Source organism: Notolepis coatsorum, assembly GCF_963971535.1.
Source record: "Notolepis coatsorum genome assembly, chromosome: 18".
Lineage (NCBI taxonomy): Eukaryota > Metazoa > Chordata > Actinopteri > Aulopiformes > Paralepididae > Notolepis > Notolepis coatsorum.
The window spans coordinates 45,274,182-45,299,686 of NC_140182.1; the positions used below are offsets into that span (position 1 = coordinate 45,274,182).

Here is a 25,505-nt window from a genome sequence, read left to right on the forward strand (position 1 = left end):
GGTTGGCACCTTGTATGGTTGTCTCTGCCATCGGTGTGTGAATGTGTGAGTGAATGGATAAAATGTGAGGAACAAATTGTAAAGCGCTTTGGATAAAAGCGCTATATAAATGCACACATTTACCATTTAACAATGTACTACTGAACTCAATTGAATCATGTCTAAACTAGAACGGCAGAGAGATGCCACGCTGACCTGTTGATATGCCCTCCAGTTCTGACCATCTAGGAGAAAACCTCATTGTAAACGCATTGTAAACACTGAGTAGACCTTGTCAGACTTGACACTTTCAAAGCATCATTCTAGGTTGTGCATCGGGGTGCCTGGAGGACAAAGTGGAACTGATTCTTGTCCTAGTTGCTGCAGTCATTACTGCCCATTATAGTCTCAAAGTGTTGCCCTTGTGCTTATTTCAAACAGAAACATCTTTGTCCTTTATCGCTTCATTTCCACCATATTTCTCTCAGACAGCTATCGTCACACAGTTTAGCACACTGTAGGTGCTGCTGCAGCAATGACACAAAATACTTTAACAAACACATGTGTTTTCACCGTCATGGAGACAACGGGAAGGGAAGCAGGAATAGTTGTTCTACATTGTCACTAGGGCGCTCGGTGTCCAAAAACCCTGAAATCCCGGAGAAAAGCAGAAAGCTGAAACTCCTGCTGTCTGGAGAAAATATGAGCTGCTCGCCGTTTCGCTGAGTGGCCTAGATTGAGCTGCTGCTGCCATGCAACCAGCATCAGATCTCACAGCTAATCATGACCTACTTAAAGCCTAGCATACACACACGCAAAGGCACACAGTTGTACATATACACAGGCAGGCAGGCACACACACATGCACTCTCATACAGATAAACAGGCAAGGAAATATATCCACCCACCGTCAGAAACACAAACAAAGTTGTACACATACAATGACATGCACGCACGCACAGGCAAAACATATACAGTCACACACACAAACATGTAGCCTAGTAACAGACTGGTGTTTACATGCAACAGAACACTGTTGCTGCTGTCTTTGGTCTTGTATGCAAATGCAGGAAGATCTATGAGTGCTGCCCACCTTCACTCTGTACTGCAGTCTGTAGGTACATTAACAATGAGAGCAGCTGTGTTCAGACTCAGAGGTCCCTACCTTCACTCTGTAGGTACATTAACAATGAGAGCAGCTGTGTTCAGACTCAGAGGTCCCTACCTTCACTCTGTAGGTACATTAACAATGAGAGCAGCTGTGTGAAGACTCAAACCTCCCTACCTTCACTCTGTAGGTACATCAACATTAACAATGAGAGCAGCAGTGTGAAGACTCAGAGCTCCCAGAGGAGGGTAAGAGGCACGGCTGTCAGAACGTATTCATAAAAAAAGATAAAATTATATTAATAATTAAAGAAAAATTATATTAATAATAATTTCACTACCATACTACCACTCGAATGTAAATAATAATAATAATAATAATAATAATAATAATAAATAATAATAATAATAATAATAATAATAATAATAATAATAATAATAATAATAATAATAATAATAATAATAATAATAATAATAATAATAAGAAGAAAATAAGAAAATATATTATTGATATGAGTTGAACTGAAAACGCATCACTGGTTCTTCAGATTTGCCTGCAATGCAAGCCAATACATGGCTGTTACAAAGCATCAGAGCAAATACAACACATTATAACAAACTTGTTAATTGTAAAACATTTTATGCCCGCTTGGATGTGGCAATAATATATAAATGTTATCATTATTATTACAATTTCATTCAGATCTTGCCTCATTTAAATCTTTTCATAGTCAAATGATACTGCGAGTGAAACAGGTAAACGTACAGGTAAACATGGATCTATTTACAGTACTCACTGATTCCACTGATTGATGACAATAGGGGCACATGGGCGATGTGTTTGCTGTACCCACAAATATCCCTATAGTAAAACCATGCAGTACTACATAATAGTTTAAAGGTCTATTTGCTGTAGCCACTAATATCCCTATAGTAAAACTATGCATTACTACAGATAGACTATTTGCTGTACCCACTAATATCCATATAGAAAAACCATGCAGTACTACATATAGTTTAAAGGTCTATTAGCTGTATCCACTAATATCCCTATAGTAAAACTATGCAGTACTACAGATAGTTTAAAGGTATATTAGCTGTACCCACTAATATCCCTAGAGTAAAACCATGCAGTACTACATATGGTTTAAAGGTATATTAGCTGTACCCACTAATATCCCTATAGTAAAACCATGCAGTACTACAGATGGTTTAAAAGTCTATTTGCTATACCCACTAATATCCCTATAGTAAAACCATGCAGTACTATAGATGGTTTAAAGGTCTATTTGCTATACCCACTAATATCCCTATAGTAGAACCATGCTGTCCTACAACACTACAGTTAAATGGTATGATAGCAGTACTCACTTGTTTCGCCATGGCCAGACTGTGCAGTACTACAGTATAGGAGCAGTACTCACTGAGGTCTCTGCACTTGACAGTGCTGTAGTTGAAGGAGATGCAGAGGTAGTCACATGCCTCCCTCAGCTCTGGTATGGAGACGCCATCAGGGCAGCGGATTATCCCCGACTTGTAGTAATCCTGCCATTTCAAGTGCGCACACACACACGCACACATACACGCACACAAAAGAGACAGACACAAGCGGTCACACGCACACCGCGCAGGCATGGGAAAACAAACAAGCCGCCATTATTGAAGCAGCTCCGCTCACACAGGCAGAGGAGAGAGATGGAGAGAGAGAGAGGGAGAGAGTGGGAGTAATGATGAAAGCAAACGTCACTTCCCCCCTCCCTTCACTTTTCATCCTTTTCAGACTCTACTCGAATCCTCTCCTCCTCCCTCTCTATATCTCTCTACCTCCTCTCCCACAGCTCCATCTACAGCCAGTGGAAGATGAAAGCAGCTCATACAGAGTGGAGAAAAGAGGAGGCGCTCACAGGAGGAGCTTTGCTATTCCCTAGCCAGGCCAGGCTTCATTGTGGATTCACATTGTAAGCCTCGCTACGGTAGCTCTCGCTGCACTGTGTGTGTGTGTGTCTCTGTCTGTGTGTGTGTGTGTGTGTGTGTGTGTGTGTTCTGCTCAATGCTGTAAGGCCAGCTGCTCTGCTCATACAGACAGTATAAGCGCAGGGGTTGATATAAAAGCCCTGATAAGCTTTGATATTAAAACACAAACAGAAGTCTTGTCTGGCTGGATCACCATGTTCTCTCTCTCTCTCTAGCTTTTTGCTTATGTATATTTAGGCATCTAGGCGGGGATGTAGGGGTGGGTGATACTGATATGACGACTTTAAAATTGCCACCAGTTAAAATAGTCAAGATTTGCATGGACAGGGAGATTGTGTATTGTGACATTTTCTCTGATACTGTGGTCGTGTCACACACCCCTACAAGGACATGACTCTGGCTTCCTCCACTAAAACCATGTCTGGCCTCAATATAGAGCACAGGACTCACACATGTAGTCTAGCCAAAGAGTAATAATCATTTTATTCAACCACTTGAGAATTCTCTTCCAACAACTTGAGCTACAAAACAGCAACAACTTGGCCTTCAGAAACGGACTCATGACCGTGTGGATAATACCATTTTATGTTCCTTTTGCCAGCAAGTAGTTGGTTATGAGAGCCTGTTGAGACAGTAACCTCCTTCATGAGAGTGGGGGTGGGGTAACTTCTCATAAGACTGATGGGCTACATTTAAAAAATAGGAACAGTGTTAATCCAATCAAATTCCATTGTACCATCAAATGTTTTTATTACATTAACCCTTAGATACCCACCATAGAAAAAAGATTAGTCTCAGCAGGTCAACGGTAGATGCCACATATAAATGGTATAAATCATCTGAAGGCTGGGAACCTGAAGATTAATTTGAGATGCAGTTCAGCACTGTGTGTCAAGTTTTTCTAGTCATAAATCTGTAATAAACATTGGTCCTCATTCTCGAACGTGTTCGCAAGTACCTTTGTAAATATCTTGGTAAAAATGTCGTACCAACATGAACACGTGAAACGGTCTCCGTAAGTGGCCAAAGTCTTCGCAGCTGGGTTCCCATGAATTAAATACATCACTCATTCTTAAACTGAAATGCACATTCTCGTTCATAGAATTTTCATACAGACACACCCCGCCAGCTCCTTATAAGGTGAATGAGGCGTGTGCAAAACAGAGAGGGCTGTATGCAAAACAGCAGAGTTTCGGCATTGCACTGCACCATGCTGATCCATTCAACAGGTAGTGTGGAAGCGATTTGCGACTGATCTCAAAATGAGTTCTAGCTATAGAACTATAAAGCAACAATAAATAATATCATAGAGAAGAAGACAGTATATGGCATATTAATACAGTATATTCCACTATACAATATATATATACGGCGGCGATCGGTTTAGTTCTTATTTATTTAGTTTGCAGTGTGTGTGTAATGGTCACAATGCCTCATTGAGTCAGGACTATAAATGCAAAACATAATTGTTAATGATACAAATATTGTCGTATTTATTATCATTATAATTATTTTATTCCACGGATGTCTAATATCGGCAATCCCCAATGACTTGTCCCAGAGAAAGCTGTTAAAAACACGGGTGGACACGGGTCTGCCTTTTCGAGTTCGTAAATCCTACATAAATCCTACATTTGCAATACAAAGCCGTTTGAGAATGCCGAATAAGTGCATAAATCGAGTTACGAAGGAATTCCTTGGTAATTTTTACGTATGTCAGTTCGAGAATGAGGTGTTTTGGTCAGGGCCTATTAAAATGTTGAAAGTTTAGAGTATATAAGGGCTTAGAATAAGTTGATAAAAAAGTATAGAAATCCCTCCACAAAACCACATTATCCACCAAGACTTGAGTAATGACAGAAGAATGCTGTGATTTGGTATAAAAAACATTGGGCATTTGGAAAATTGAGCGATTGGATGGCAAGCACTTCTGTTGTGGAAACTGCTCAGAAACCCCTTGTTGTCAAGATAGATACCAATATACCTTTTTTTGCACGTAGTATAAATGTGTTATTTTCATCCATTATAAAAATGGTGTATTTGAATATTGGAATTGCATGAATTGGGTATGAATGGAAAGCTGAGACTCTTGTGGATTCAAAGTGATGGTGTTGGTGCCCATAGTAGCCATTTCATTGTAGTGAGACCATTTATCTTATTTTAACTTGACCTCACTGTATAAAATGACCTATTGTGACCTCCAAGACATTCACAGCCTCATGAAACTTGACAACCACAAACTAGAGACCTAAGGCATTCTGAGGATGTATGACTTTGGTATATTCATGAAGAAGGGCTCGTAACTCTGGTCTAACACTCCCAAAAATAGTTGATGTCAGTGCACAACGTCTAGATTCATATCAGATCTTCGTCAGGGTATAAAGACATCTTAAAAAGTGCCTATATACAGTATATACACACACGCACACACACACAAAATTGCATTAAAAGTATATCAATGCCATATATATGTTATGTATATATTTAGACACTATTAATTGTGCTCGTAGCTAAGAGCAGGATTGACGAGTGTGGAAGAGCAGTCGTAAGTCGGACAGACTGGTGTGCGGTTTCATTCAGGAGAAATCATGGTGATTGCGTTCATGTCGATTCTACAGACATCCTTGGATTTGAATAATTATAATAAATATGTCAATCATTAAAAATTACGTTTTACATTTATAGTCATGACTCTATGAGGCATCGTGATTGCAGGCATTGATATACTCTGCTTTTAATGCAATACATTTTTGGTCCAACCCCTATCACCAGGTGGCGCTGATTGCCCCATGTGTGTGTGTGTCTGTGTGTATATAGGCACTTTTTAAGATGTCTTTATAGTTTATACCCTGACGCAGATCTGATATGAATCAAGATGTTGTGCACCGACATCAACTATCTTTGAGAGTGTTAGACCAGAGTTACGAGCCCTTCTTCATGAATCCTCAGAATGCCTTAGGTCTCTAGTTTGTGGTTGTCAAGTTTCATGAGGCTGTGAATGTCTTGGAGGTCACAATAGGTCATTTTATACAGTGAGGTAAAGTTTCAAAAAAGAAAAAAGAAAAAATGGTCTCACTACAATGAAATGGCTACTATGGGCACTAACATCCACAAGAGTCTTAGTTTTCCACCCAATTCCAAGACTGTTTAGGGACCCCATTACGCAGAAATATTCAAATACACCATTTTTAGAATAGGTGAAAATAACACATTTATTTTAGACCCCTGGCCACCCCTTTGAAAATGACCATGCCAGTTTTTCCCCTCACCAAAACCTTGCCTAACCTTGGAGTGTTATTTAGCCTACTCGATGACCAGATAGCATGGCTGGTACCAATGTGTGCCTGAGGTGGTCTAGTTTCATACGACACTGGTATCTTCACTCTAGCTTTAAGACTGAGCTACAGCCTCTGGAACACAGCCGACGCCCCCCGCGGGTCTCTGATTGTTAACAGATAAGCATCTTTTCAGCATAATCAAATAGTCAGGCCAATGTCCCCACAAGAGAACGGACGGATGGACGGATGCATGGATGGATAAGAGGAGTTATGTGAAATTAAAGCGTGAGCATGCTGTACAGTATTAGTGGCTTATCCCTGGAAATCTGCCTCCTGCAACACTGCCATAGATTTGAAAGATCCGTCCGCACGTGTTTTTAACTAATGGAGAGCATTTCCTCCAAAGCCGGTTAACCTTCTCTTTTTCCACCTCCTAGACGGTTCGCCAAAAAAATCTGTTTCACCCAAACACAACACTTCTTAGCTACACAATCACGTTATAACAGATATCTGCTGGAAAACATTATTGTTTCCGTGCATCATCATTAGATGCATCAACTTATAATACGAGTTTCACGTTAGCAGTTAGCATTTCCTGGATGACAGTGTGGCGATAGCGAGCATAGATATATATAAAGACTAGATGGCGCAAGGCGGAGTCTCCCGCGTAGTTCACTGGTGGCCATCTTGGTACAGTTAACTACTGCTTTAAGGTGAGTGATCTGTATTCTGTACAAACAAAAATACTCTTAACTCACTGAACAAGCATTGCAGGGCCAAGGCTAAGAGAATAACCAAAGACTCTAGTCACCCAAACAACTGCCTCTTTGAACTGTTACGGTCAGGAGAGCGCTACCGAAGTCTCATGGCCAGTACAGAGAGACTCAGAAGGAGCTTCTATCCCCAGGCCATCAGGATGCTCAATGACTCCATGTAACAACCCATCATCTACACTCATTGCACACACTCACTTTTAAACAAACACTCACCTTAAGATTAACTTTTAGACACTTTAACACTACATTATATTCATCTATTATTAAAGAGATTTGCACTATTCAAACCTCATTTGCAATTGCACCTTACCTCAGTTTTGTACCTCATTTTCTGCATTGTACCTCACCGTTTACTCATTTTTACTACTTTAGAAATATGTATATTCATCAAGTATATTCCTCTTTACTTACTTTTTTTAAACTTACTTACTTTTTTTTTACTGTATGAAGCACACTCAGGGGCTCATACAGAACCAAGCATTTCACCGTAAAGTATGTGTATTTTATTGTGATATTTAATAAACAAACTTGAAATCTTGACGGATTTACAAATGGTTTGGTTTATTACAAACGTTATTAACGTGGCTATGATTCTAGCTTGGAAGAATTTTTATTAAATGTTTTAAATTTTCATATGAAAATCCATTATAATATATCATATGCAGTATGATAACTACATCTGACGTTTTTAACAAACCAAACGGTTGAAAATTTAGCAAGCTATTGTTATTTCAATAGTACATGCACTATAGACATTCATGTTATGAGTGGGCGTGCTACCCTGTAGCAAGATGGCCACCATGTGGCAACGTCGGTCTCCATTGGCCAGGAGCGCGGGTGAGTCATCTAGTCTTTATATATATCTATGATAGCGAGCATGAGAGGTTTGCAGGGTTAGTTGCGTCACACAGGCGGCTTAGATTTAGATGAAGTACAGAGACGCCTTTTGCTTAACTCTGTATGTACACTCGACGTGACTGTAAAGGAGGGAAAGCTCAGTTGCCTTTCGAGTTTAAATAAAGGTTTGAAATGTAATTAAATGAGGGGGCGTGGCCTTCTGTTCACTGAAAGGAGATGGCAAGTTGGTATCATAATACATGAAGCTTTCAAATATAAGACAAATTCATGGGACTAGGAATATCTTAGTGTAATTGGTGTCTATGGGAGCTTAACATTGCTAACATGTGCTAGCAGGTGATACATAAAATTAGAGTTGCTGTGATGTTTTGGACCACTACAATTAACAAAATTGTAGCAAGCTAGTTTCATTACTTGTTTGTAGACTAGCTAGCTGATGTCCTTTACAACTACTGACAACTGGCAGACTGGCTGATAAGGCTGAGCCCGAATGTTCGAACGTTCGTTCGTTATGTTAACATTCGAATTCTAAATCAAAATTCGAATTCTTTATTTTTAATTAAAATTTTTATTTTGTCTATTCATTCTGTTTAAACCAATGGGGGTTTTCTTCACAGTTGCAGATAAAGATGAGGCTACACTAATATTATAGTATTAAAAAAACTGCTAAGTTATATACATTAAAGAAAGTTGATTTAATAAAAAAGAAAGACAAGGGGCGGCTACGTGGTGCAGTGGGCAAGGCGCTCACCACGAATACTGGAGACGCTGGGTTCGCCTGTTCGAGCCCAGTGCTCCACATTGCTTTCAGTTTAGCTGGTCGTCCGTACTAATACACATTGGCAGGTGGGAAACTGATGGGTGGGGATCGGGCGTTGTGGACAGCGACTCCTACAGGTCGGTTGGTGCGCCTGCGCAGTAGAATCAGGAAGCGATGGGGGCGGCGCCCCTCCAAAGCGCAGACCCCTGACGCTGAAAGATCGCGCCGCGCAGGTGAAAAGATGCGACTGCTGTTACCTCGAGTATCGGAGGGAACTCGTGCTATGTATGACTTAGTCCACATTGCAGCCGGCTTGTGGGAGGCAAGAAACAGCGTTCGAGACAGGGGAGGGTTGAATTGGATGATACGAAATTGGGATGGGAGAAAAATAGAAAATGGGAGAAAAAGTGGATAAAAAAATAAAATAAAATAAAGACTAATTTAATCAGATTAATCACTTTATTCAAATTGAGCTGAACGCTCGGGCAACCATGGTACTGAGGCGTGAGCTGGGGATGGATAAGAGTCCAGTAGAGGATGAGCGGAGGGTGCGGGAGGGGGTGTAATCTTGGAGGAGGTCAGTGATATAGGTGGGGGCTAGATTGTGGAGGGCTTTGAAGGTGAGTAAGATTTTTTTTTTTTTTTTTTTTTTTTTTTAATCAATCCGGTAGTGCACAGGGAGCCAGTGTAGTTGAATGAGGACGGGGCGATGTGGTGGGATGAGTTTGTGCGGGTGATAATCCTAGCAGCAGAGTTTTGGATGATTTGGAGTCTGTTGATGAGTTTGGTGGGAAGGCCGGTGAGGAGAGCGTTACAGTAATCGATCCGGGATGTGACAAATGAGTGGACCAGGGTTTCTGTATTTGATTGGGACAGGGATGGGCGGAGTCTGGAGATATTACGGAGGTGAAAGAAGGCAGACCGGGTGGTGTATTTGATGTGTGGTGCAAAGGAGAGGGAACCGTCCAGAATGACACTGAATCTTTTGACTTGGGGGGAGAAGGGTACAGGGAAGCCGTCGATGGTGATGTTTGGATTTTGGTCCACTCTACCCTGTCCCATCTGGAAAGAGCGGGGGGCTACGCACGGCTGCTCTTCGTGGACTTTAGTTCTGCATTTAACACCATCCTGCCTGACATACTAGTGCCCAAACTCATGGACCTTGGACTAAACCATCCCCTCTGCCGGTGGTCTAAGGACTTCCTCTCTGACCGCCCCCAGAGGGTCAGAATAGGCCCCCACACCTCCACAGCCATCAGCCTCAGCACCGGATCCCCCCAGGGCTGCGTGCTGAGTCCCCTTTTTTACTCTATTTATACACACGACTTCACCGCAGTCCACCCCAGCAACACCATCATCAAGTTCGCTGACGACACCACCGTGGTGGGCTGCATCACAAAAGGTGACAAGACCGCGTATCGCGATGAAATAGAGCAGCTTTCAGCCCTGTGCAAGGATAACAACCTACAGCTGAACAAGCTAAAGACCCAGGAGATGATCGTGGACTACAGGAGGAAGAAGACAGACATACAGCCCCTGTATATCGACGGGGGATGTGTGGAGAGAGTCTCTGTCATCAAGTTCCTGGGTGTCCACCTGGAGGATGACCTGACCTGGAGAATCAACACCACGGCGATAGTGAAAAAGGCACAGCAGAGACTCTACTTCCTGAGAGTACTGAGAAACTACCACCTCAGACAAGACCTGCTTGTGTCTTTTTACCGCTGCTCCGTGGAAAGCATCCTCACCTACTGCATAAATGTGTGGTTCCTCAGCTGCACAGCCGCAGAGAGGAAGGCGCTCCAGAGGGTCGTCAACTCGGCCCAGAAGATCATCGGCTGCCCCCTCCCCTCACTGGAGGGACTATACAACTCCCGCTGCCTCAAAAAAGCAGTAAAAATACTGAAGGACCCACACCACCCGGGCAACAAGCACCTCGTGCGGCTGCGCTCGGGCAAGCGTTTCGGCGTCATGCCCACCCGGACTAACAGACTGAAGTTTAGTTTTTATCCCAGGGCCATATGTGCACTAAACTCAGCTAAATTTTAAAACAACAGTCTCCTTGCACCCCCCCCCCCCCCCCCACACACACACAACATTAAGAGATAGTGCAATTATATTTTATACCCCCCTGTTTTATTAATGTTATTTACGCCCCACCCCTGTTTTATATTTAACACTGTGTTTAGGACTGTTTTTATATTTTTACTAGCACCTAGGGTTGCATTTTTACATTTCGTTGTAACAACTGTAACAATGACAATAAAGATCTATTCTATTCTATACTATTCTATGATGAGGCCAGCTGTAGGTGAATGGTATCGATTTTGGAATAAAAAAATTGCTGAAATGCAGTGCACTGCTCAGCTGAGATTTCTGGAGGGAGGGTTTGAGGGGGGTGGAGTAGGTGGCTGACTGTGGAGAAGAGGACTCTGTTGTTCCCTTTAACAGTGCTGATGAGGTTGGAGTAGTAGGAAGATTTGGCAGTGTAGAGAGCGTTCTTGTAATGGTGGAGGTGGTCAGAATACATTTGGGTGTGAACTGAACTGACTTGTAATTCCTCATCCCTTCCTTTCTTTTGTACTTCCTCATCCCTTCCTTTTTTTGTAAGTAAGAATAGACTTGTAATTCCTCGTCCCTTCCTTTTTTTTGTAAGTAAGAATGGACTTGTAATTCCTCGTCCATTCCTTTATTTTGTAAGTAAGAATAGACTTGTAATTCCTTGTCCCTTCCTTTCTTTTGTAAGTAAGAATGGACTTGTAATTCCTCATCCCTTCGTTTCTTTCTTTTGTAAGTAAGAATGGACTTGTAATTCCTCGTCCCTTCCTTTGTAAGTAAGACTGGACTTGTAATTCCTCATCCCTTCCTTTCTTTTGTAAGTAAGAATGGACAGAAAGCCATCATCTTAACCATCACCTGCCAACGTCAAGCCAGTGCGTTTTAGTTGTGCTGTTGCTGTTTGCAAAAGATCAGGCGTTGGCGAATATTTTAATAATTATCGCACAGAATTAGGCTGCCGGACTGGCTCACGTGTCTCCTCTCTCATCAGGATGTTACTACTGTGGATATAATCATATTCATCACAACTATTTGCATCACGGGTCCAAGAGTCTATTTTCTTACAAAAGAAATTACATTCTTACATTCCCCAACTGATTTGTGAGCCAAATAATATTGGGTGTGGGGGGGGGGGGGGGGGGGGGGGCAGAATTGGTGATTGATGTGCGGATTTGAATGGCTTGTAGTAGAATTCAGTAGCGTTAGCGAAAATATATGACTTAGTGTGTTTTCATGAGGATGAATTACCCACACCTAGCGACCTTTAAACAATGGTCAAGTCTCACAGTATTTCCCACTCCTCGTCAACACCGATGGCAGTGTGGCATTCAGTAAAGTAAGCCTCAGCTGAAACACACACCCAGGGATTAAAGCTACCCGGCTCTGAGACGGATTTCTGTCATTTGGTGCGAGGAGGAACAGAGAGAGCAGGGAAGGTGTTGAGAGAGAGAGCGAGGGATAAAGAGGAAGTGAGAGGGGGAGAGAGGAGAGAGAAAAGAGGGGAGAGAGAAAAGAGAGGGGGGGGGGAAGAGGGAGAGAGATAAAGGGGAGAGAAAAGGGGGGAGAGAGGGGGTAGAGAGAGAGAAGAGATAGAGAGAAGAGAGAGGGGGATGGAGATAGAGAGAGAAAGGGGGTAGAGAGAGAAGAGAGATAGAGAGAGAAAAGAGAGAAAACTTCCCATTCATTCTCTATCTCATTTGTGGACTTTGGTGACAGTGAGAGCTGCATGTGGAGCTGCATCCAATCAGCTAATTGTCACACGCATTAGCCAATGGGATTGTTGCGTGACGCTCAACACAGACCAGTGCGGAATAATAACACAAGTTTAACGTGGTGAATAGTTCAGAGTGACAACAGATCAAACATTGGAATTCAATGTGGCAGAATAACAACGGTAAGATTTGTATTATTTTTGATGAACGTTCAATCTATGAAGACAAGTTAACGTAAACAATGCAGATGGATAACGGTTTGCTGGTTAGTTATCTCTGTAGCCTATGCTATTAAAGGGACACTTGAGGCATTTGAATTGCCAGGGGAAACCATTAATGACAATAAGTATACACTGCTTGTGATTTTGCCATACGTATCAATAGTTAAGGTTGCTATGGTAATGGTAATATATTTTAGTAGCCTACTGGTACAGCATGCAGTACATCGGTGCTTCTCAAACTTTTTCTGTCAGGCCCCCCTTTGGTGGACCAAAATATTTTGGGCCCCCCCCCCCCCCCCAACAAAATAGTCATGAAATGGGCCATGTTTAAATTTATTGAAATAACACCAATATCGTGACCTTTCAAATTGGCCCTATATTTTGTTTTCAGAGCTGTCATGGAAGAAAAGCCAGCTTCACACAGATACTGTATGTGGTGCTGAATGGTATCAACATCTTAACTGCTGCATCATGAGATACTTGGTGGGCCATGAGATGAGATACTTGGTACTCAGCACCACACTCTGAAACGAGCTCTCCAGGTGGTATCAGATGAGATTTCAAAGAGTTCTTCCAAGAGTTTGGATGGAGATGTGTCAGGAAGCTTTGTCTCAATGTTGTCTGTAAAGGTTTTTTTTATCCAGAGTAACTTGGTGATCCTTTTCTGTGTTTTATTAAATAATGATTTTCAGATTTTGAGAAATGGTATTTTCATGGAGAACAGTGCAGCTGCAACAGATAGCACTTTAGTGATACTTTTCTGGAACCCATTTTTTTTTTTTTTTTTTATAAATAAATCTAAAGGCCCCCCCTGTCATGCCTCTGCGCCCCCCACTTTGAGAAACACTGCAGTACATGATCATGCTTTTTCACAGCTTGTAAATCACCCATTACTAGCCTGGTGTTGGTTTAGTTGAAGAACGGGGTGTTTTTGTAACGTGGCTCCTGAGTTGGCCACTAGTCTAGACTAGAGCAGGGGTTCCCAAAGGTTTCAGGCCGCGACCCCCAAAATAACGGTGTCAGAGAGCCGCGACCCCCACTATTATAGGCGTGGGGGGGGGGGGGGGGGGGTGTAAGTAAAAAGAAAATCAAAATTATTTTTTAAATGTATGATTGAAACATGCAAATATTCAAACGCACACGCACTAATAAGCATTGGAGGCTTTTAACCAGGGCCGGACTGGGAAAATCATTCAGGCCAGGAAATATAGCCACAGTGGATTTTTTCTTTTTTCTGTGTGTGTGCGTGTGCGTGCGTGTGAGTGAGTGAGATCTCCAACTTTTGTGAGTTTAGACTGCGTTACCCTCTGTTGCAGTGATCTCCTGGTTTCCCACCTAGGTTATCTAACTATCATGCCGCTGCAACTAGAAACACTGGCCTGGCCTGCTTCTAAGTTCAGTGGCCTGACTGCATGACTTTTTAATTCTTTTTAATGAAATCAATACATTCTGGAAATCATCTTGCGACCCCTAGAGGGGGAGATGATTTCCAGAATGTATTGATTTATAAAAAATTCAATAAATAAAAAGTAGAGGTAGGTGTGTTATGGTTATGTATGGCGTGATGCTGAAATCTCATAATTACATAGTCATTTTCATTAAATAAAATTGTACTTTAATAGAATAGAATAGAAATACCGTACTTTTCGGACTATAAGCCGCGGCTTTTCCCCCCATTTTTCGACCCTGCGGCTTATATAACGGTGCGGCTTATATGTGACTCGACGTGACCAAACCCGAAAATGTTAAAATCAAAATATTGCTTTTTTGACTGCATTGAAATGTTATTTATCTGTTCCCTTATTTGCTAAACTTAATACAACTTGTAAATGAGTTAATTCTTGTTATTTGTCCGACAGTATTGTGTCCCAATGGTAATTACATATGGTAATTAAACATTAAAACACCTGCGGCTTATAGTCCAGTGCGGCTTATATATGTACACATCATTCAATTTAGCTGCTGCGGCTTATGGTCAGGTGCGGCTTATAGTGCGAAAAGTACGGTACTTTTATTATCCCGAGGGTAATTTGACACTGCAAATTGCTCAACATTTAAACATTTAGACAGAACAGGTCACGAATAAGAATAACAAAACAAATCAAATTGCCTAAGATAAGAGTAGAATAAAAATAGAATAAAAATGGAATAAAATATACAGTAAATAAATACAGTTAAAATATACTGAGGTCTACAGTAGGTGTAATATTGCACAGTGCTGTTTCAAAAGTAAGAGTCCAGGAAGATGGTAACTGTCACTCTGTGCTCAGTGATGCACAGTGATGTGTTTCCCCTAGGATTTTTTTCAGGGTGGTAGGCCCACAAAACGACTAGTGTTTTCACGGGGCGCGCGACTCGCGCGTGTCACGGATACGTGGTGTCAACAGTGTTGTCATAGACGCGCGCAGTAAGGCGGTTGTTAGTATCGGTGCATTTCTCTACACTGAGCTTAAATGAAACGATTGCACATAAATTAGGTAAATAAATATTAACAAGGTGATTGATTGAATGAAAATGTTATTAACAGATTGCAGAATGGGTACAATACACAGTACAGCTCAATACACACAATTGTTAAGGGGATGCAGACCAGAGAAAGACTTTCATCTTGTTTACATCAGGGCCCCCGATTTTCAATTCATAATGAAGTAAGGGTGCAATTAGCACCGTGCAATCCATTCTTTGTGGATCTAGCCCTGAGACTTGTTACGTGCGATGCTAGTCAGTCTCGGAGTTGTCTCGGAATGGATTTGGTAGCTTTTTTCTGCGTCTCCGTAGACCGTGCCGCACCACCGTTTTTAATGTCTTAGTGAAGATTGATTTATATGAAAACCGATTTATGTATAATTTAGCTAGCTCGCCAACATTACTGTGATTAAAGCAAACTTTAACACTTTCAGAGCCCAAGCTTAATCTTGATTTACCGCTTGAATGCCCACCATCCACTTCAATGTTAGCGTTAATAACGCCTAATCTATGTTTTAAATTATGGCTGTGTGTCTAATCTGCCCGTCGCTTATCAATTACTCGTTTTAGAATAGAATAGAAATACCCTTTTTTTTTGGGACATTGTCGAAGCGGATTGTTTTTTTATCGGTTCATTTTCGTTTTATAACATTTTGAAAAGCCCTCGTTTTCAAGGGAAATGTCTGGTGAAAAGATGCGACAGGCTGCCTCCTCGTGTACTGGAGGGGACACGTGATGCAAGGCTTCTATCCTCACTACGAGCGACCAGTGGGAGGCATAGTCTAGCAACGTACCAAAAAGGGGAGGGGAGAATTGGCTACATGAAATTGGGATGGGAGAAAAATGGAAAAATAAGGAGAAAAAGTGGATAAAAAAAAATTATAAAAAAAAAAAAAAAAATTATATAATCTTTTCTGGAGGGGTGGGGCGTCCCGTTGGCTGTTGGAATGAAGGACTTCCTGTGCCGTTCAGTGCTGCATTTAGGTAGTGTGAGCCTGGCACTGAACATGCTCCTCCTGTCAGCCAAGTCTGTGTATAGTGGGTGGGAGGGGTTTTCCCTGATGGCCTGGATCTTAGCAAGGCTCCTCCTCTCCACCACCCTCGCTAGGGAGTCCAGCTCCACCCCAACCACGCTACTGGCCTTCCTGACCAGCTTATCCAGCCTGTTTGTGTCCCCTGCTCTCAGTCCGCTGCCCCAGCAGGTCACAGCGTACAAGAAGGTGCCCGCCACCACCGACTCATAGAACATCCTCAACATCCTTGTACAGACATTGAAGGATCTCAGCCTTCTGAGGAATTAATCCCTATACACTGTATAAAGTACACCTACAAACACAACATTAGTTAAAGAGAAGGACAATCTCTGGTAATGGCAGGAAGTCAAATTAGACTGGTATGGTCCTTTAACTCATTCATCGATTTTAATATTCTATACAGTCTCACGGACCTCTGTTTTATCATTGGGACTCATTCTGAGACCTCGAGAGTGCAATGCTGGTCGAATCCTGCTAGGTGGCAGTATCGCCTACCATTTGAAACCTTATTTCACACTGTGTGTTACATTTTATATGGTCTGGGCGGAGAATTTCGACCCGGGCAAGTGAAACGCTTCATTCGAGCAACTTGGAACGCGTCCACCACACTTGATGCATAGTTTGTCCCATTTCATGTCAGGGACCTGATGGACATCAATACTGGAAATTGCGATCAGACAATTGGAATAATCATTTTGGAATACCTCCAAGCAAAGGTAAGGACTATATGACGTCAATCGTACTTTGATCCTACAATGATTTCACATCGATCGCAACGATCAATGTATGTAGTATTCAAAACTTATGCCGTTGTCGACGATCAGAGCATCACAAAACGACCCCACCCCCCTTTGATGCCTTCATGATGAAACATGATACCTATTATATACCTTTGATTTGGAAATAGTATCGTGTACAGGCGAGCAATGCAAACGACTTTTCACAAAATGCACATAGCGCTCCATAACTCAGCTTCCAGGAATTAGCCCGGATCACTCTGAAACTATACAATATTCACCACGGGATAACACGCGAACATATACATGAAAAAAATTCACAATTTTTTACATATTGGACTACAAATAGTGTCTGTGAAATGAGCCGGACTAGTTTCTCCATAGCTATAATATAGAATATACAATAGAATCGCAGAGATCGTGGCCCTAGAGAGCAGAGATGGGCGCTGGCTATGGTGCTGAATGAGTTAAAGTTACAATGTGTACGAATTCTGATCAGTTTATTTTTATTTTTTACTTTAGCTCCAAAACACATCTTAGGCTTTGTGTCCACCGGGGACGTTTTTTTCAAGGCAGACCGCTTTGAAAAGCAAAAATATGCATGCTCAGAGCGTTTTCCTGAGTCTCACGACTGCCGTGGCTCCGCCACTTGCTCGATGTTGATTGCTCGGTCGAAAAAAGTTACCTTGATGAGCGGCGCTCCTCTCCAAAAGTTTAACTAGTTTCAACTTTAGGCGCTGGGAGCGCTCCGCCCTAAAACGCCAGCCGCCGAGAGCGCTAAAACGCGAGGCGCGGCACTGGGAAAAGGAGCGCGTCTGTCGCGTCTGTAGCATAGAAATGAATTACAGAAAGGAGCTGACAACTCATAAAACGTCCCTGGTCGACACGGGCCCTTAATGTGAGTAGGGTTGGGTACCTTTCACATTTGAACCGATACCGGTATCCAATGGTACCCTTTTTCTGTACTTTAGTCTCTAAAAATGTAATCTACATTTGTAAAAAAAAATAAAATAAAAAAAATAACATAATCCAAACTCCAAATAATTATCATTATAATTTATTTAGAACAATTTGTTAATATATATATAATATATAATATTGCAGCGAGCGTTGTCTGCATCTAGCTTTGTAAAGTGTAACAACACTTGAGACTGTTTTCGCCTTGCCATTGCCGAATAACCTTCAAGATATCCGGATATCTCTGTACATCATATCTATAAATCAAATGATGTACATCAATGATCCACTTGTTCTGGCTACTCTCCTACTCTAATGTACATATATATCTCGATAATAATGTATACTTATGAGAAGGCTGTGTGTGTGTGTAGAAGTTGAGGGTCATGTGTAGAGAGAGAGAGAGGGATAGTGTGTGTGTTAGAAAGAGAGAGAAGTGTGTTGGTAAATAGAGTTACTATTCTCACCTGATCATATCTCCTCAACTACTGTATAGACAGTTATGGAATAATTTCTAACAATAAGAATCTTCTCAGACGGGCGTCCATGTGACAAAGTCATATTAAATATCTAATGATCAATCCGAGGGTCCTTGGCATGAAAAAGGCCGATATAGAGGAAGAAAACGAGGTAAGATGGTGACTCATCTGGCTCCCCGGGACGGCAAAGAACAAAAGTAGAGGCAGAGACAGACAGACTGATGGATAAAGTGATTTGCTTCGCTCAACAGAAATGCCTTGAACAAAAGAGAAAAGCAGAGGTGGCGAAAGACAGAAAGACGGACCAATGGAAGAGACTAGAAGATGAAGGAATATAGAGTCTTACCAGGATGGCTCTGAACACGGTGGAGCTGATGCCGTCCGCCACCTCAAACTCTCCCTTCTCGTTGGGTCTCGTGAAGTTGTAGTCCCGCCCCGAACCGAACATCCTGCACCACACACCGGATCAGAGGAGTTTAAGATTAGATTAAATATCATCAAGCAAAATCACGCCATTGAGGGTGTTTCTTTTTATCCTTTGATTACGAGTACTGAGACAAATTCAGAGCAGCTTTGAGTCTCTAAGTGCTATAGAGACAAAGACTCATCCTCTGAAAACCACGACCAGACACCACAGGGGGAAGGAAAAGTAGCGTTTATGGATTTTTTTTTTTTTTTTTACTAAAATGAAGATGGGGCAAGTTAGCTGTTAGCAAGCTAATGTTAGTTATGTGTTAGCAAGCTAGTTAACTAAGTAACTTGCAAACATAATATGGACCACTAGCTTAGCATAAAACTCCAGGGCCCTTATTTATCAACGTTGCGTAGAAAGTGTTCTATTTCCGTTCCTACGCACGGATTTAGAATGTGTGTACGCACAGAAATATCGGGATTTATCAACCGTGCGTACACGGGTCCTACGCACACTCTGTATTGATAAATACCATTTGTTCTTACCGTCATTTGCTCGTGCATGATTATCCATATATGGTAATGAAACACCCCCCATGGGATGTGCAATAATGGACTATCCCGAGCAAACTCTGAGAAACTCCACGAGCGAGATTGTTCACGGAGGCGCTGTCGAACCAAGAAGACAACGTGTGTTATGGGATCATTAAAAGGCTGGCGGACTTGTACACAGTGATGTCAGATATCAACGACTCCCTAAGACCATTGCTGCAATTCTGCCTGGACAGCTCAAAATACTAATAAAGACCGTTAACCACTGTTTGGCGTTGGTGTGTCATTATAACCATGCTGGAATATGAATGCCTTTATTAGTTTTGTTCGATTGGCTACCGGGTATAATATGATTTGTAGAGGCATACAATCTATTTTGTTGTCGGTATTAGGTAGCCTATATGAATTACATATAATAGCAGCCATAGCCTACATTATGCAACAGTAACTTGCGCATATATAATAGCACATGGCACAGCCCTGCAAAGCCTGCACAGTAAACTAACTTAATCGTTAATCTAGCTGTTGTATCTTTACGCTTATGAAAACATTAAATAATATGTAAGGCTATAGGCCGTCGTTTTGCATTAATAGCCTATATTCTCAAATGGCATTTAATGGCTATCCGCTGTGGGCTATCTCCTCGCTGACGGACCAGTATACCTTATATCATATCATAATCCTATATGTCTCCAAGGAATCGTGGGGCTCTGGGGAATAGAGGTTGGGAAGACCCTGCTATTATAGCCTATCCTTTATAATGATATAGGCTATTTCATTTACAGTTTACTCTATCAGCCTACCCAGCATGTAATACGTTCTTTGTTAGAACTCAACTCGTTATTATTTTGCACATAGATTGCAGAAATACGGGAACGTTTTGATTTATATTTAAAAGGCTTTGACATTGTAAAACGAAATAAGTGGAATTTCGAAGTTATGTAAGCAGAATACAAGTCATATCCCACACGATATATGCTACCTGTATATCCAGAGCATGTATGCTTTTCATTCATTTAAGACACATTTATTGCAAGGGTTTTGTAATACACATACTCGACAAATAACCTCTGTTCTCATTGCAATGCGTTTTTAATTCTTTCTTATACAGTAGGAAGAGGGAAGAACACTATATTGTGCGTGTTCATATGACTTGTATTCTGCTTACAGCTTCGAAATTCCACTTATTTCGTTTAACAATGGCAAAGCCTTTTAAATATAATCAAAACGTTCCCGTATTTCTGCAATCTATGCGCAAAATAATAACGAGTTGAGTTACGCGGAGCGCAGTCAGTACACCCCCTATATTCCGATAACGCTATATATAAACCATGCTGCATTCATTCAGAAAGAAAGACCTATTATTCCAAATGCTATTTATAGGGTTTTGACCATAATTACACTACTGTCGCTATTTTACAATTAACTATAATGAATTACGGGGGTCATACAGAACACGTCAGTCAAACTAATGAACGAAAGCTTATTTCCGCGTTGAAACTAATGCATGAAACTGATGAAAGCATATGCCGTCCGTATGCAGTATCCATATTCTACCACCGGGCGCCAGGTACGCACGGTCAGAGCTGAGCGTAGATATACGCACAAAGTCAAGCACACGTTCAAATTGATAAGTCCCACACTTTGCTTAGAAATGATCGTACGCACGGGTTACGCACATATCTGTGCGTACGCAACGTTGATAAATGAGGGCCCTGGAGAGGTGTTTTTAATTTGTGCTAAGCTAGTCTAGTTTGCAGCCTTTCTACTGAAGACATGGAGGAAATTGGCATCCATCTTCTTGTCCGACTCTGGCATTTCCGATCATGTTGGCGTGTTCCTTTAAATGGATTATCATGTGAGGTGATCAGTGATCATTATGTCAGCACAATTTAGATGCTTCATACAAATGATTGCCATGGCATCACCTGGTAACTCCAACTGTGGCCTTTTCCATTTCTCTTATTACTTTTTATACTTAAATTGAAAGCTTCTATATTCCTTTATGTGCAGAATAACATGCAACCCATTCAAACAATATCGCAGAATTCCAAACCTGTTTTTCTTCATTCCTGAAGGCTGAAGCGGGGACCGCTTTCTTTTATAATAATTATTTTTTATATGGGCCATGCTGATTTGGACAAAAAGAAAAATCCTCCTTACCTGCCCAGCATGGTATTAGGCTGAGCTGTGAAGATGGCGGGGTCCACCACGAACCGTGTATTATCCACAATGAGGGTCACTCTCTCGCCCGCCCGCACCACGCTGCGTGAGCCCTCTTTGGTACTGAGCTCGTACACATAGATCATTTCACAGGGTCCGTGGCCCAGTCCCAGCGCCTTAGAGTGAGGGTCACCACCGGGCAAGCCCAGCGGCCTGGTGATGTGTCCCCCCATCAGGACTCCTCCACTGGAGGAGTAGGGCAGCGAGACCCTGGGGCGAGGGCTGGAAGACCTGGAGGAGGACCCTCCGTCGCCTCGCTCACGGTCTGGTAAGAGATGATGAAGAGAAAACACAGACACAAGCTAAAGTAAGAACACATGGACACAAGCAAGCATACATGAACAGACAGACAGTCTGCATGTAGGAGATCAAGGCTCAAGCAACACTAGGAATGACAAATACACATTTGACTTTCTCCCTCTTCTTGTCTCATCAGAAAACGTAAAATAAAGTACTAACCGACCACAGGAAAAAAGGTACACAATGTACGTTATGTTATAGCCGTTAGGGTTGTACGACACACCGATACTAGAAAAGTATCATGATACCCAGCTGCTAAAAAACGGTTCAATACTCCATTTTATTAGTATTGATACTTTTAGAATAATAGCCTGATGCGTCCAAGTCTGCTATAAGCCATTCTCCTTCTCTCTCTCTCATGTGTGTGTGTGTGTGTGTGTGTGTGTGTGTGTGTGTGTGTGTGTGTGTAATAGGCTACTCTTTTTGACATGAATTAGGCTAACAACCCTGATTCCTAAGCCTATTTTGTTCAAAAGGAAGATATTGATTTACATAATGTATACCGGTATATATATATACACAATCTTATCTCATGTGCTGGCACAAACACTAACATAGTGTGGAGTGGAGAGATAACACATAATAACAAATGGAGAATAGCTACAGTATATAGCTCAGCAGCTGTATCAATCATTCTACTATTTTTGATTATTAAAGTTTCAACAGAGTCAAATATTATTAATTAAAATAATTTTATAAAGAATTTTCCATGTTCTGTCATCTAATATTACATTCCATTACTTTTCCTGATATTTAATGTTTTTGCTGTGGTATCGTTTTAGAACCGGTATACTTAGACTGGTATCGGTATCGAAGTCAAAGTTTTGGTATTGTGACAACACTAATAGACAGTAATAATTTACATTTCATATCGGCAAATATATATATGTACTTGTATGTAATACGTACACATTGTTAAAAAGATTATATATATATAATAAAAAATACATAAGTAGAGAAGAAAAGAGGGATACACCTGCTGAGGTCCAAGCCACCACCACCATCTTTATCTCAATTTATAATGGTTTCAACTGTAATGCCAGACCGCTCCACATTGCAATTGTTGCCTCCTTCACACTTAATTAAGTTTAGCCGTTTGGTGGACTGAATCGAACATCTCTACTCCTAAATAAGTGAAATGCTTTACTACAGGAATGATCGGAGGGACAGATGACCTCTTCCATCTATTCACTCAGGGGTAGTAGCACAGACTTCTGCCAATACATTTTTAAACCATAACATAACATACAATTATGTAGGCGGCTAGGTGGTGCAGTGGGCAAGGCGCTCACCACCAATGCAGGAGACGCTGGGTTCGAGCCCAGCTCTCCGCATTGCTATCAGCTTGGCTGGTCGTTCATACTACGGTAATACATTTGGAAGTATTAGGGGGTGGGAAGCTGATGGGTGGGGATCGGACGTTGTGGACAGCGACTCCTACAGGTCGGTTGGTGCGCCTGCGCAGTAGAATCAGGAAGCGACGGGGGCGGCGTGCCCTCCAAACGCAGACCCCCGACGCTGAAAGATCGCGCTGTGCAGGTGACAAGATGCGACGGCTGCTACCTCGAGTACCGGAGGGGACACGTGCAATGTATGGCTTCGTCCACATTACAGCCGGCTTGTGGGAGGCATGGCCTAACAGCGTTCGAGACAGGGGAGGGTAGAATTGGACGATACGAAATTGGGATGAGAGAAAAATAGAAAATGGGAGAAAAAGTAGATCCAAAAAAAAACATACAATTACGTATGTACCTTTTTCCTGTGGTCGATTAGTACTTTATTTACATACTTTAAGCGAGATTGGGCTGCTTATAGGCAGGTGTAGTCTGACGTCACTGGTTGTTCCACCCGTATAGGGATTTATCATTGGGAAAATGGATTATCGGCTATTGTAACAATTCTGCCGCATGGAAATTGAAAAGCTTTCCATTTTTGCATAACATGAGTTCCCTTCTATCACTAACATTATTTTTTAAGCATTTTTGGTTGAAATTAAATGTGGCTTTTTTATGATTAATTGCGAATATTTTCATGTTGAGCTATAGCGTGTGGATGAATAAGCACAAAAAGGCACCATGCAAATGTTAATGCTTTATTTGTTTTAAACAAGACTATTTATAAATGGGCAATGGGGAAATGCATTGGGTTGGACAGAGGGTGGAACACAAAAAACAGCAATGACGTAACCACTACACCTCCCTATTATTAGTCAGTATTAAAATTTAAAAATGTATATTGCGGAAACGTTCTCAACTATCGCTTTGTTTCACACAGTCTCACTCACACACTATCGCCACTCACCTTGTTGCCGTGTAGGGGAGGTCACATTTCTGATGCAGGGGGTCAGCTGGCCTTCCCCTCTCTCGTGGGAGGAGTCACGAGAGGAGCGGTCAGAGGAGCGGCGCCGTTGCTCCCTGTAATGTTCTCCTCCTCCTCCTCCGGTCCCGGCACCGTACAGACTCATGGTATTGACACGCTGCTGCTGGTGATGCAGATGGCCACAGTCCAACACAGACACACCACACCGCTGCTCACTGGAGGGAGGCAGAAGAATCACCAAATACTTCATTTACATTCTCAATAATACAGCATCACTAATATCCCATAGGGGTCACTGCATTCAGGTAAGACGACACAATTCTACAATGAGATATAGGTAACTTGTACAAAAAGATCTAGGTATAGACTATGTCCACACAAACGCACCTCTGCAGAAAAAGGAGAGAATGTCTGCAGTCAACCCATTTGAACCCTCTGTGGAGCTGAGTGCTGCAGAAAGCAAGCCAACACCAAACCACCACCACCACTCCCTGCTTGCCTCAAGCTAGACACACTGTCTCTCTCTCTCACACGATACAACACACACACACACACACACACACATGACTACTACATCCATTAGAGAGTGTATTCATGTGAAATGATCCAAGTGAACCGAACTCACTCACTTAACTATAGGACAACAAATAGACAGGTCTCCTATAGAATGAAGGTAGAGTAGGAAAACCACTCCACTTAGCTTCCAAAGACATTTAGTTTGATTGAGACGGCCAGGCACAGGTAAGCAGGCCTAAGAGAGTTGCTGCCCTGTTATTCCATCTCTGAAGTGTTTAAAAAACACACACAAATGAACACACGTGCGCACGAAACAGCGGTTGCAAACAATATTGGTTTCTATTATTCCACTATGAACTGCAACAGAATTAGGCTACTTTGTTTTCTGTTCTCTGCTCTCAAGATAGTACAGTATGTTTATGAATTCAATTATTAAAATAAATGAAATCTATCGAGGCAAACAATTGTTGGAATGAGTCTAGTGTGCTTTCTGGGTATGTATGTATTTGAGAACCTATGGGGTAGGACTGTACTGGATTTAGAATGTCTTTATTTGCCAAGTAGGCTACATTTATGTACAATTTTTACACTGCGTTTAACCCATCCCATAACTATTTAGGAACAGTGGATGTCCATAGTTTGACACCTGGCTCCCAGGGACCAAAGTTCTCCAGTTCTAATGCCAGTAGGGCTGGGTAACGTTTGAACATTCTCCATATAAGTACCAATACTAATACCTGGGATTCGATACCAATACCAAAAACAATCCTTTTGTCGACACCGATACG

At 41.8% G+C, this 25,505-nt stretch overlaps 1 protein-coding gene across 2 annotated transcripts in view; it reads right to left on the reverse strand.

The window, feature by feature from the left end:
* The window catches only part of LOC311245218 (BTB/POZ domain-containing protein 10-like), a gene marked incomplete at its 5' end in the record, with an annotated part of 62,247 nt that overhangs the window by 12,006 nt on the left and 24,736 nt on the right, over window positions 1–25,505 (reverse strand). For both annotated transcript variants that reach the window (XM_084335038.1, XM_084335037.1), the window contains 4 exons: window positions 2,511–2,631; window positions 18,743–18,845; window positions 21,523–21,847; window positions 24,184–24,416. In XM_084335038.1, the coding sequence (XP_084191164.1) occupies window positions 2,511–2,631; window positions 18,743–18,845; window positions 21,523–21,847; window positions 24,184–24,346 (712 nt within the window). The remainder of the gene's footprint in view (window positions 1–2,510; window positions 2,632–18,742; window positions 18,846–21,522; window positions 21,848–24,183; window positions 24,417–25,505) is intronic.